Raw genomic sequence first — 13,479 nt, 5'->3', positions numbered from 1 at the left:
GACACCGTCGGCCCAACCAGCTGTTCATCAGAGCGCTGCTTTTCCGAGCTCGTGCCAACGGTCGCCCGACTACGTTTCAGCTGCCGACCGATGCCACCGGCGGCCCGACGGGTCACTGCTATCCGGGCTGTGAGAAGGTGCCGTTACTCCCATGTAGATCCGCCCAGTGGTTTGAGCCTGCCCCCCCCCCCGCCTTCACGTTAACCGGGCCTGGGCATTGATGCATGTCTCCGGATAGCAGGAGGCATATCGCTATGATAAGCTTGCTTGCATCAACATTTTGTTTGTTTGATTTGGATTTTGGACCCAAGACAACAGAGCTCAACAGTGACCGCCCACTTTTGAACGGCTCCGGTTCCAGGAAGTGAATTACCCGCAAAGTTTAAAAACACCACATAGGTGAGTAGGGCTACTGAAACGCCGACACCACCCGACGCCATCTTGCTATTCCTCGCTGATAATTCTGTTAACATTCTTCACATTTTTAGAAAATGTTCTTTTTTTTTTGCTGTTTTACCACTTCAAACTATAGAATGCAAAAAAATTAACTAATTATAAAACTAATGAAAAAAAAATCAAACGAAAACACAAAAACTAAAAATGTAAATATATCAGTGCAATTCCCATAATGCAGCATTCTGTAGTGCTATTATTACTCTTATCCCCTTATTATCCTTTAGCGTCTTAGCTCACCATGCTAACCTTTAGCACTGCTAGAAATTCGATTCGATTTCTAAATGTTAAAAATTATTCATAACAGCATGTCGTCTAATTTTATTTTTATAATTGTATTTAATTTTTATGTTTGTATTTTATTTGTATTTAATTTTTAAAATATTGTATACAATTTAAAATTGTAGTTTTTTGTCGTCATTTTGCTGCTCCAAAACTCCAAAACTTCTAAAAAACTTCAGTTCAGTTTTCGGCTGGAATACAAACACAAATAAGCTGAGAATAATGCAAAAACAAGAAAGAAATCTTTATTTATTAATTACATATTTTACAGTTTTTTCTCCCACAAACTAACAATGTAAGAAACATAAATACAAAAATTAGTTTTGAGTGACTGAAGTTGCTTAGAAACAGGTGGGCGGAGCTTGTTGCTAGGGAAGGGGGCGCAGTCATGAAGCTTACGGCTGATTGGACGCAAAGTTTTTGTCCGTTTTCTTTTTGTTCTTGCAGGAAAAAAACAGACTTCCTGGAAAAAATCAGAGCATTCTGACTGAACGATTGTGGGGGTGGGTGGGCGGGCTCATGGGGTTCGACTCACAACCCAACGTAAAAATTCAGTTTGAAAACAAAAAAATAGTATAGTTAATAATTTCATCCCATATTTTTTATTATTAGCATTGATTCCAGTTGATTCCCAGTCATTTAGCATTAGCATTTAGCATCAACCCACATTGAGTCACATTCATTTAGCATTAGCATTTAGCATAAAATAAAATAAATAAATACCATTTTTATGCGTTTCTTAGTCTTAGTTAATTTCTTAGTCGTAATTAGCGGTTAGCTTAGCATCAAATGGAGCTCATAAATGCTGTGATTGGTCCGATAGAATGGCAACAGGATATTAATGGTTACAAAGAACAGAAAAAGAACACATCTTTTGCAAACTGAACAAAAAAAATGAAAAAACGTTGAAAATGACGTTTAAAAATCAACGAATTGGACGATTGTTTGGACGTTTGTTCAAAAATATTCTTTCAACAACTGTTGGGAAATCGCAAAATTTACCTAACTTACTTAACATTTTTCAGATTGAAAAGCATGATTTTTTGGAATCGTGAATTTTAACAAATGTTCATACTTTTTCTTCTTTAAAAATCCTGTACAATTCTAAAAAAAATTGTTTGAAACATTTCAAAATTTGTCAAAAATGTATGGATTTTTTAAATTCATCCCCAACAAAAAATGTTTTCAATCTGAAAAATTTTGCGAATTTTATTTTTAGGATGATTATTATGCATCAAAAATCGCAAATGTTAATGCTTTTCTCAACTTTTACTGTTGAAATTTTGAAATACTTAACTTCAATTTCCTAAATTTCAACGATTTCAAAATTGTTGGGGTGAGCGACAGCGACAGAATGGAGAGAGAGAGAGATTTGGCATCGTCCCCTTTATGGGGCAAATGGCATTATGGGAGTTCTTTCGTTTTAAAAAAATCTATCTGCTTTCAGAAAAAAATCCACAAATCCTCTCTTTCTTTAATATTTCAACCAAAAAAATACATATTTCTATTAAGGTTAACATTGGTGGACAGAATGAATGGAGAGAGATAGTTCATAATATAACATTTGTGGGCGAGTGACATTGGAAAAGAATGGAGGGAGAGGAAAACGAGCACAGAGTGGCGAGTGAGTGACCTGAATTTGCCCCTTCCTGCCCCCAGCTGCCCCGCCCCCAGCCGCCCCGCGCCGGGGGAAGAACGGCATCGGGATAAGATGGAAAGAGAGAATTTTCATTTCTTTTTCTTTCATTTGACATTTTTTTTAAGATTTTATGATTCTCAACTTTTATCTGAATTTTGAGCATTCATATTTGTAAGATGAATATGGATCAGAATTGCAATTTAAAATTTTTTGGGGGGGAAAATGTTTTAGTTTTTTCCCGAAGACAAAAAAGTAAAAAAAAACACTTTTGTTTTTCACTGACAAAACTGTTTTCTTTGGACAATAGCGAATTTCACTGACTTTCTCTTATCTGACATTGAAATTATTAATTTGAATAATTAAAATTCATTTTCTTCTCAAATTCCGCCAGATTTTTGTCAGAATTATGAAGAGAGAGTTTTCATTGTCCATAAAATAACATTGAATGGGCGAGAGACATTGGGATAAAATAGAGAGAAGTTGGGCGAGAGACATTGGGATAAAATGGAGAGAGAAAAGAGAGAGGGCGAGAGACAGAACGAATGAATAAACAGTTTTTTGTCTTTTTCGTGCCTCCTTTCTCCTTTTTTCTCCTCCCCCTCTCTCTCATTTCTTTCTAACAGAAAATTTCCCTCTAAATTTCGAATTCTTGGACTTTCACTTGCTTTTTCCTCCTTTTCCAGAAAAACTCCCCAAATTTCTCCTTTTTTTTGACAAAAAAACTTGACTTTCTCTCCTCCATTCTCCTTTATATTTCTCCTCCCTCCATCTTTCCAAATCTCTTTTCACCTCTTTTTTGGCCTAAAATTTCACCAAAAACCTTTTTTCTCCTTCTTTCTCCTCCTTCTGTCCCTCCATCTTTCCTCCTCTTTCTCCTCCTTTCCTGTCCAGAAAAACATTCAAAATAACTCCCCCAAAAAATCATCTTATTGTCTTTCTGGTGCCTCCTTTCATCTCCTAAGTTTCTCCTTTCACCTCCTCCCGCCTCCTCCTCTCCTCTCAGCCAATCAGAGGTGTCCGAGCGCCTCGCCCACTCTGATTCGCTGGCCCGGCCGCAGGTCGAAAGCGAAGTCGTGCGGCGCCTCGAACAGGAGAACGATGGTTGATCCCAGGTTGAACTCTCCCAGCGCCTCCCCTTTCTGCAAAGCCACGCCTCCTTTTTCTGCGCTTCCTTCTTCTCCTTTGGCTCCGCCCCCTTCCTGGACGATAGCCCCGCCTTCCGCCTGGTTGCCATCGGTAACGTAGCTGCGGTCGTTGTAGGAGCCTTTGTTGTAGCGAGGAGCATTGGTGTGGAGATCCTGAAAAGAGGAGAAAAGAGGAGGTGAAAAGAGTAGAGGATGAAGAGAGGAGGTGAAAAGAGTAGAGAGGAGGAGGAGAGGAGGTGAAAAAAGGGGGGAGGAGGTGAAAACAGGAGGTGAAGGGAGGAGGCAGGAGGAGAAAGAGGTGAAGAGGAGGTGAAAGGAAGAGGAGAGAAGAGGTGAAAAGGGGGGAGGAGGTGAAAAGAGAAGGTAAATTTTAGTGAGGGAGGAGGTGAAAATGAGGAGAAAAGAGGAGGTGAAAGTAGGAGAGGAGGTAAAGAAAAGGAGGTGAAAAGAGGAGGAAAGAGGAGGTGAAGGGAGGAGGAGAGGAGGTAAAAAAAGGGGGGAGGTGAAGGGAGGAGAGGAGGTGAAAAAAGGGGGGAGGATATGAAAAGGAGGAGAAAAGAGGAGAAAAGAGGAGGTGAAAATAGGAGAAAATTATATTATAAAATAAAAATACAAAATGAAGATTAAACTACCGTAAATCCTCTAATATTGGCCCGGGCCTTTATTTACCTCAACTGCAGAGGGTACCAGGCCTTTATTGGAAGCAGCTTATATTAGAGACAGGCCTTTATTTCTAATTCCCTCTGTTTGATAAGTATATTTGCTCATATTTTAGTACGAAGCCTCCTTGTTGTCTGATCTGCTTCTGTTGGGGTTCGTTAGGTAGCCGTTTTTTTGTTACCGCGATGCATTACGATAATTACGGTAATCGACGACGGCACGCTCCAGAGACTTCCGCCGGCCGAGCCGTCTTGTGGCACTTGTACGTTACTACAAACTACAGTTACAAACAGGCACCAGGAGTTTACCGGTATCCACCTTGTTTGCATGTAAGCTGAAGCTAACTGAAGCTAACTGAAGCCAACTGAAGCTAACTGAAGCTAACTGAAGCTAACTGAAGCTAACTGAAGCTAAGAATAGAATCTATACAGTTATTTCATATCGCCGTTGGAGGATTCGACACGCCGAGGGCTAGTCTTGTTTCCTTTGTTTTTTCCCCCGGCCTGTATTTGAGACCGGCCTTTATTTGTTCGTGTCGACCACGCCCTCGGCCATTATCGGAGACCCGGCTTTTAATTGACTACAGGCCACTATTAGAGGATTTACGGTAAGTAAGTTGAAAAGCAACGACCTTTGTGCAAACAGAACTACTGTAGTGACAGATTCTGGAATTCAGATTAATGACTCGAAGTTTATTAAGCAGAGTTTCTGTAGAAAGATTTCTGTACTACAGACAGTAAAGCATCAACAGAAGCTACTGACAAAGCTACTGACAAAGCTACTGACAAAGCTACTGACAAAGCTACTGACAAAGCTACTGACAAAGCCTCCATCGCCCTTAAGGAGCTGCATCATGCTCTCCAAAGAATGAATAAAGGTAAATCACCTGGAATGGACGGCATTCCACCCGAATATTATTTAAATTTTGGAATTATTAGGTCTTCACCTATTAAATATTTGTCTGCTTTTCAAAAAGGCTCTTTTGGTAGAAATGTTAATACAGCTCATTACTGTTAAAAACTTTTACCGTTACCTTTACTGAATGCTGAATATTAAATTATTCTCTAAAACCCTTGCATGTAGACTAGAGAAATATTTACCGAGGGTTACCAAGGCTAACCGGAGGTCTCGTTTCTGCTGATTGGAGCTCGTCTTACCTGTCGAGGTGCACAGGTGACGGATTCTGAAATAACAGCTGGAGGCCATTTCATTAAATGATGATTCAACTCTGACGCTTTACTTCACTCAGAGGCGGCTGATGCTTTTAGGGAGAAAGATGGTCGCTGTCAGACGGCTATCTGTTAATTCATTATCAGTTCATCAGTGGATCCGGTCTTTAACAGACTGGATCCGGTCTTTAACAGACTGGATCCGGTCTTTAACAGACTGGATCCATGGAACTGAACACAGCAGATGAACCAGTCAGAAGGATCTGGAGTCCTGGACGGAGGCTTTGCATTTAACTTCAAGGGAAGAGGAACGAAGAAGAGAAAAATCACGAGGAAGGAAATTTAAATGAAACCAAATTAATAATAAACCTACTATATATTGTATGTATATATATATATATATATATATATATATATATATATATATATACATACATATTACTAAATAAAAAGTACTACAAAATAAAATTACTAAATTAATAATAAACTACTACAAAATAAAATTACTAAATTAATAATAAACTACTACAAAATAAAAGTACAAATTAAAATGACTACAAATTAAATGACTACAAAATTGTGTTATTTTTGATCAGGATGTACTTTGATCAACATATTAAGTCATTGTCCCGTACATGTTTTTTCCATCTAAGAAACATTGCCAAACTCAGGTCTGTTGTGTCACAAGCTGAGTTGGAGATGATTATTCATGCCTTCATATCATCCCACCTGGACTACTGTAATTCCCTTTTCACCTGCCTCAGCAAGTCATCCCTGGACCGTCTCCAGATGGTCCAGAACGCTGCTGCGAGGCTGCTTACCAGGTCCAGCAGGACGTCTCACATCACTCCCATCTTAGCTTCCTTACACTGGCTTCCCATCAAGTTTAGGATTCAATTTAAGGTTCTTGTAATCACATATAGAGCCCTGCATGGTCAGGCAGCTGAGTACACCTGACCTGCTCCATCCCTACAGCACCAGCAGGTCACTCAGGTCTGACCAGGCTGACTGCTCGTCCCTCGCTCCAGACTCAAAACAAAAGGTGATGGAGGCTTTGAGACTGTGGCTCCTAAACTGTGGAACGCTCTTCCTCTGGACTTAAGATCTGCGGTGTCTGTTGACACTTTTAAAAAGCAGCTGAAGACTCATCTGTTCAGACTGGCCTCTGTCTCGCCTCTTGTGTCTGTAACTCTGTGTTTCTGTCCTTTGTTTTTATGTTTTATTATTTTTTTTACTGTTTCATGGTCTTATTTGAACTATTTTACTCTTGTGAAGCACTTTGTGACTTTTCTCTGTGAAAGGTGCTGTATAAATAAACTTTACTTACTTACAAAATAAAACCATAAAATGGACACACGCCTGCACCTCCCACCTCCAAAATAAAAGTACTACAAAATTAAATGACTACAAATTAATATTAAATTGCTACAAAAAAAATTAACAGACGCCGCCTCCTGCACATCCAAAATAAAACTACTACAAAATAAAAGTTCTACCAATTAAATGAAATTACTACAAATAAAGACTACAAATTAATATTAAATGACTACAAAATAAAACCATAAAAAATGACACACACGTCCTCTGCTCCTCACGTCCAAAATAAAAGTACTACAAAATAAAATGACTACAAAACAAAATGACTACAAAATAAAATGACTACAAATTAATATTAAATTACTACAAAATAAAACAAAACTTGAGACGCCTCCTCCTGCACCTCCTCACCTCCAAAATAAAACTACTACAAAATAAAATGGCTACAAAACAAAATACCACAAAATAAAGACTACAAATTAATATTAAATTACTACAAAATAAAAAGAATTTACACACACCTCCTCCTGCACCTCCTCCCACCTACAAAATAAAATGACTACAAAATAAAACGACTACAAAACAAAATAAAACGACTACAAAACAAAATGATTACAAATTAATATTAGATTACTACAAAATAAAACAAATTGACAGACGCCTCCTCCTGCGCCTCACCTGGTCAAAATAAACCCGGATGGAGCCGACGTTGGTGGCTCCCACCGCCGTCAGAGAGAAGAAGCCATGCTGCCATTGGCCGGTGAGAGCGACGCGTTCGTTAAGACAGAAGAGCTCCTTCACCCAGCGAGCCACGCCCGGGTTCACCGACATCAACGAGCCTGGGGGGGGGGAGAGTTAGTTTGTATGTAGTATGGTGGCTCATTTTGGTGGGAAATATAAAGAAAAGACAGAAGGAGGTGAAAAAGGAGGAAAAAAGAGGAGGTGAAAAGTAGAAGAGGAGGTGAAAAGAGGGAAAAGGGGAGGTTATGAGAAGGTGAAAAAGGAGGTGAAAAGTAGGAGAGAAAGAAGTGAAAAAGAAAAACAAAAAAAGAAAAAAACTACAAAAGAAAAAAGGAGATAAGAACAAAAAATGCAAAAAGGAGGAAAAAAGGAAAAAATTAGAAAAAAGTGAAAAAAGAAAGGAAAAAAGAAAAACGTAGACAAAAAAGAAAGAAAAAAATGAGAAACCATGACTAAAAAAAAGGGGAAAAAAGCAGAAAATATTAAAAAAAAGAAGAAATAAAGCAGAAAAGGAATAAAGGGAGAAAAAAGAAAAAAATGGGAAAAAACAACCAAAAAGAGGAACAATGGGGGAAAAAGGAAAAAATGAGCAAGGAGAAAAGAGAAGAAAACATGAAAAAAAGATTTAAAAAACGCTAAAAAAAGAACAGACAAAAAATAAACACAAGAAGAACGACAAAAACAAAACAAAACATATAAAGTCGAACCCAAACAGGAAGTGACATCACTCACCAGGAAAGTGTCGTCGAAGCTCCACCTTCCAGTCTGTCGGCGAATGAAATCGATGATAATCTCCAGGAGCCAGATACACAACGCAGTGGAACAAATCATGAGAGGAGGAGGAGAGGAGGAGATCTCTAAAAGAAGAAGAGGAGGAGGCTGAGAGAGAGACAGAGAGAGAGAGAGAGAGAGAGAGAGAGAGACAGACAGAGAGAGAGAGAGAGACAGTGAGAGAGAGAGAGAGAGAGAGAGAGAGAGAGAGAGAGAGAGAGAGAGACAGAGTGAGAGAGAGACAGAGAGAGAGAGAGAGAGAGAGAGAGAGAGAGAGACAGAGTGAGAGAGAGACAGAGAGAGAGAGACAGAGAGACAGAGAGAGAGAGAGAGAAAATGACAAGAATTAGAGAGACTCAGTGGAACAAATCATTTGCAGAGGAGGAGATCTCTAAAAGAAGAGGAGGCTGAGAGAGAGAGAGAAAATGACAAGAATTAGAAATAGAGGGAGAAGAAAAAGGCAAGAAATTATAAAAGAAATGACAAAAAACATCAAAAAATATCAACAAACAAGAAATGTCAAAAAAGTGTCAAAAACTGACAAAGACCTGCCTGCAGCTCCAGCTTTAACAGCAGAAACCTGGTGGCTGGATGTGTATCTAAACATGGTGAAAGCATCAAAACTAAATCCACACAATCCATATTAGAAAAGCGAGCCTCTAAACGAGCCGTTTGGACTTCCGTAACTTTGTGGCGTCACAAAGGTTCGCTCATTATCATTTCTGTAAGAAATAATAGACTAACAAAGTGTTTTTTTCAAAGCGGTTGTCGTTTATTACCGGAGAGTTTTAGTCTTACTGGTTTTAACAGACGACATCACATCGCCCCGATCCTGCCTTCTCTCCATTGGCTCCCTGTTGGGTTTAGAATTGATTTTAAAATTTTCCTGATCACTTTTACAGCAGGTCTGGGTCTGGCTCCACGCTGCATCACAGACATGTTGACCCCGTATGATCCGGCCCAGCCTCAGACCCTCAGGAGGCCGCTCTGTTCCAAAGTCCAGACTTCAAACTAAAGCTGACCGAGCTTTTTCCATCAGGAACGACCTGCCTGAGAGAAGGCTCGCAGAATCAGTGACTTCTTAAAACCCATTTGTATAGACTTGCTTTTATGTGATGTCGTCTTTTTATCTTTTATCGTCTTTTTATCATCTTTTATCGTCTTTTTATCTTTTATCGTCTTTTTATTGTCTCTTTATCATATTTTATCAATTAATTCGAATTTATGGTTTAGGACAATGTGTAAAAATGAAAATCGAGATTCACTTTAACCTGGGTAATACGGCTCCACGGCCTCCCTGAGCTCCCGCAGGTGATCACAACACCGAGGTTTCCCCTCAGACACAAACGCAGCGTGGAGACGGCAGCACGCGGTTCGGTTTTGCAACGTCCGACGAACGCGAAGCACCGTCCGTTGGAAAGTTTGTCTAAAGGCAGCAGCGCGACAAATTTATCCAGCATCTCCGACAGAGGCAGCAGCCGGGTGGAGAAGCGTGCGGCGCCGCGGGACGCAGCAGCTAGCGGTGCCGCAGGACGCAGCAGCTAGCGGTGCCGCAGGACGCAGCAGCAGCTAGCGGTGCCGCAGGACGCAGCAGCTAGCAGCAGCAGCTAGCAGCAGCAGCTAGCAGCAGCAGCTAGCGGCGCGGCGGGACGCAGCAGCTAGCAGCAGCAGCTAGCAGCAGCAGCTAGCAGCAGCAGCTAGCAGCAGCAGCTAGCAGCAGCAGCTAGCGGCGCGGCGGGACGCAGCAGCTAGCAGCAGCAGCAGCTAGTGGCGCCGCTAGCTGCTGCCGCGGGACGCAGCAGCTAGCGGCGTGGCGGGACGCAGCAGCTAGCGGCGCCGCAGGACGCAGTGGCTAGCGGCAGCAGCGGCTAGCGGCAGCAGCGCTAGCGGCAGAACCCAAACGCCCGCTACAAAGCACAACATCAGCGCCGTTATTTTCCCGCAGCATCACATATGACAACAAGGAGCCCGATGGGAAGACATTACAGATGCCGTTTCATACATTTTTCATACACTTAGTTTGTTTTTACAGTTTTTTACGATTGCTAGCAACCTTTTATCAGTTCTGTAGTCACATTTTCATAACTCTTAACACAGTTAGCACAACATCGGTCTGTTGCGGGCCGTACCATTAACACATTTCTTGTTCCTTTGACACAAAATGCATTCACTGAACACATTTTAAAAACTCTTGAATTTCTTTTACACACAAGCTCAACCAAGACCAAAACTATGGATTTTACTGCCAAATGTATAAATGCTTTCACACTGTATGTCAGAACAGATAACCTCATGTTCTAAACCTAACTTATAGGCTACAGTTGAAGTGAACAGCAGTTCACATTGTACATTGAAACACAAATATATGTCCTATATTTTTTTTTTATTGCTATTGAGAAACAGCTGATTGAAGTTATGCAAATAGACCCATCACAGCTGAACACTGCCAGGGGTGGATAAGGCACGCCAAAAGATACTTCCCATGATGCATAGCCAGAGAAAATATAAGGAGTGATGTGGACGAGAACATGTGGCCAAATGCAGAAGACCGGGTAGATTAGAAAAGGACTGTGTATTTTTCTTTTTTTTTTCTTCTGTGCCTTTTTCTGTTTGTATATTTTATTTTTACACAACTGTAACCAGCAGCTATACTGCAGCTTTTTGTTGATCTCTTGCAGTAATTTCCTATAGCAAATAAAGCTTTTACTGCAGCAATTCTGTAACTTATTCCTTTTTCATATACTGTACATTCTATAAAGTAAAGATGAGTCATTCACTTCTGATATAGAATGTTTGCAAAACATTTACTACACTCAACAAAAGAAAATGTAGAGTGACTTCAAAAGAAACTGCAGTGCGAAAAACAATTGATTATCAATATACTGTCTATTGTATAAGGGTAGAACTGACACATGTAAAGTGATGCATGTTCTGTAATACCATCTGCTGTTAGTATGTTGTATGTCATTGTGCTGTGATTGACTAAATGTTCCTGTTGGAAGAAAACATGTGCTAGAGTTTTGAAAGAATTATTTGACTTTGAGACATGTTTGCAGTGTTTTGGTAGAGTTAGTGTATTTTGACAAAGTATTCTTGCATTTTGAAAATTAGTGTTGGTGTTTAGTTTACAATATGTGATTTTGAGCATAAAATTAACTGTTTTGCCAACTGTGTGTTGTAGGTGAGTTGGTGTGTGAAGAGTTTAGAAAAAGTATTATAAGTATTGAAAAAACGCTTGCTAGCGATTGTAAAAAACTGTAAGAAAAAAAATATTTTTAGGCCATATCGCCCAGCCCTACTTAATTGTATCTTAATTTTATCTTAATTCACCCCAAAAACAGTTTGAGTTTTTTTTCTCATAAAATCTTGTTTTTTCACAAACGAGTTGCTGAGACTTCCGACTGAAAATAAAGAACACATCACACAGGACAGAGACTCGGTTTGGGCGAGAGACATTACAAGTGAATAGAGAGAGAGAGAGACAGGCAGAGAGAGACATATAGAGAGAGAGACAGAGAGAGAGAGAGAGACAGACAGAGAGAGAGACAGAGAGAGAGAGAGAGAGAGAGACAGAGAGAGAGAGAGAGAGACAGAGAGAGAGAGAGAGAGACAGAGAGAGAGGCAGTTATAGTGAGAAGTTTGGGTGAGAGACAGAGTGAGAATAGGAGAGAGAGGAGGAGAAAAGGAGGTGAAAAATATAAATAAAAAGAGGAGGTGAAAAGAGAGAAGAGAAAGAAAAGAAGAAGAAATAAAAATGAAAAGGAGGAGGTGAAGAAGAGGTGAAACAGTTCAGACCCACAGTGTTCAGGTCTCTCCCTGCAGCACTGCCACAGTCACATGATCTAACTGCACTAACTGACTGAAACACCACAAGATGACGTCACCTACCGTTAAAGTCTGCAGAGAAGAAGAGTTACTGTCTGCAGATCTGTTCCTGACTGTGGATGTTAAGTTTCACTTTGTTTCCACAGCAGGAGACTCTGACTGAGTTCAGTCTGCTGGTCTGCTGTCTGTACATCTCTATTACAGACAGGATGTGATGTCACATCACGCCATTACAGACAGGATGTGATGTCACATCACGCCGTTAGAGATCCATTTAGATCCATTTATACACACTGAGCAACTTCTGATGTTGTGCCTCTGTATGGAGAGCAGAGGAGGTGAAGGAGCAGAGGAGGTGAAGGAGCAGAGGAGGTGAAGGAACAGAGGAGGTGATGGAGAAGAGGAGGTGAAGAACGGGAGGAGGTGAAGGAGCAGAGGAGGTGAAGGAGCAGAGGAGGTAAAGAACGGGAGGAGGTGATGGAGAAGAGGAGGTGAAGGAGCAGAGGAGGTAAAGAACGGGAGGAGGTGATGGAGAAGAGGAGGTGAAGGAGCAGAGGAGGTGAAGGAGAAGAGGAGGTAAAGAACGGGAGGAGGTGAAGGAGCAGAGGAGGTGAAGGAGCAGAGGAGGTGAAGGAGAAGAGGAGGTGAAGGAGCAGAGGAGGTGAAGAACGGGAGGAGGTGAAGGAGCAGAGGAGGTGAAGGAGCAGAGGAGGTGAAGGAGCAGAGGAGGTGGAGGAGCAGAGGAGGTGAAGGAGAGGAGGAGGTGAAGGAGAAGAGGAGGTGAAGGAACAGAGGAGGTGAAGGAGCAGAGGAGGTGAAGGAGAAGAGGAGGTGGAGGAGCAGAGGAGGTGAAGGAGAAGAGGAGGTGAAGGAGAAGAGGAGGTGAAGGAGCAGAGGAGGTGAAGGAGCAGAGGAGGTAAAGAACGGGAGGAAGTGAAGGAGCAGAGGAGGTGGAGGAGCAGAGGAGGTGGAGGAGCAGAGGAGGTGAAGGAGAAGAGGAGGTGAAGGAGAAGAGGAGGTGAAGGAGAAGGGGAGGTGAAGGAGCAGAGGAGGTGATGGAGAAGAGGAGGTAAAGAACGGGAGGAGGTGAAGGAGAAGAGGAGGTGAAGGAGCAGAGGAGGTGAAGGAGCAGAGGAGGTGGAGGAGCAGAGGAGGTGAAGGAGCAGAGGAGGTGAAGGAGCAGAGGAGGTGGAGGAGCAGAGGAGGTGAAGGAGAAGAGGAGGTGAAGGAGCAAAGGAGGTAAAGAACGGGAGGAAGTGAAGGAGCAGAGGAGGTGGAGGAGCAGAGGAGGTGGAGGAGCAGAGGAGGTGAAGGAGCAGAGGAGGTGAAGGAGCAGAGGAGGTAAAGAACGGGAGGAGGTGAAGGAGCAGAGGAGGTGAAGGAGAAGAGGAGGTGAAGGAGCAGAGGAGGTGAAGGAGCAGAGGAGGTGAAGGAGCAGAGGAGGTGAAGGAGAAGAGGAGGTGAAGGAGCAGAGGAG

General features: G+C 41.7%; 2 protein-coding genes across 2 annotated transcripts in view; both read right to left on the bottom strand.

Annotated features, from left to right (window-relative positions):
* Positions 1-3,133: 3,133 nt before the first annotated feature.
* Positions 3,134-8,253, bottom strand: pisd (phosphatidylserine decarboxylase). Its single transcript, XM_078286331.1, has 3 exons — positions 8,139-8,253; positions 7,344-7,504; positions 3,134-3,672 (listed from the first exon to the last, which is right to left on the bottom strand). Exons 2-3 carry the CDS (start codon positions 7,494-7,496, stop codon positions 3,382-3,384), a joined length of 444 nt encoding a protein of 147 aa, XP_078142457.1. The 5' UTR covers positions 7,497-7,504; positions 8,139-8,253; the 3' UTR covers positions 3,134-3,381.
* A 1,153-nt stretch (positions 8,254-9,406) lies between these two features.
* fktn (fukutin) overlaps positions 9,407-13,479 on the bottom strand; it is a 13,468-nt gene continuing 9,395 nt past the window's right edge. Inside the window, exon 7 of the mRNA XM_078286313.1 lies at positions 9,407-9,718. Within this exon, the coding sequence (XP_078142439.1) occupies positions 9,407-9,718 (312 nt within the window). The remainder of the gene's footprint in view (positions 9,719-13,479) is intronic.

This window comes from Centroberyx gerrardi, chromosome 2 (assembly GCF_048128805.1).
Source record: "Centroberyx gerrardi isolate f3 chromosome 2, fCenGer3.hap1.cur.20231027, whole genome shotgun sequence".
Taxonomy (NCBI): Eukaryota; Metazoa; Chordata; class Actinopteri; order Beryciformes; family Berycidae; genus Centroberyx; species Centroberyx gerrardi.
Note: the sequence above shows the minus strand (reverse complement) of the source record. Positions and strands in the feature narration are given on the sequence as shown.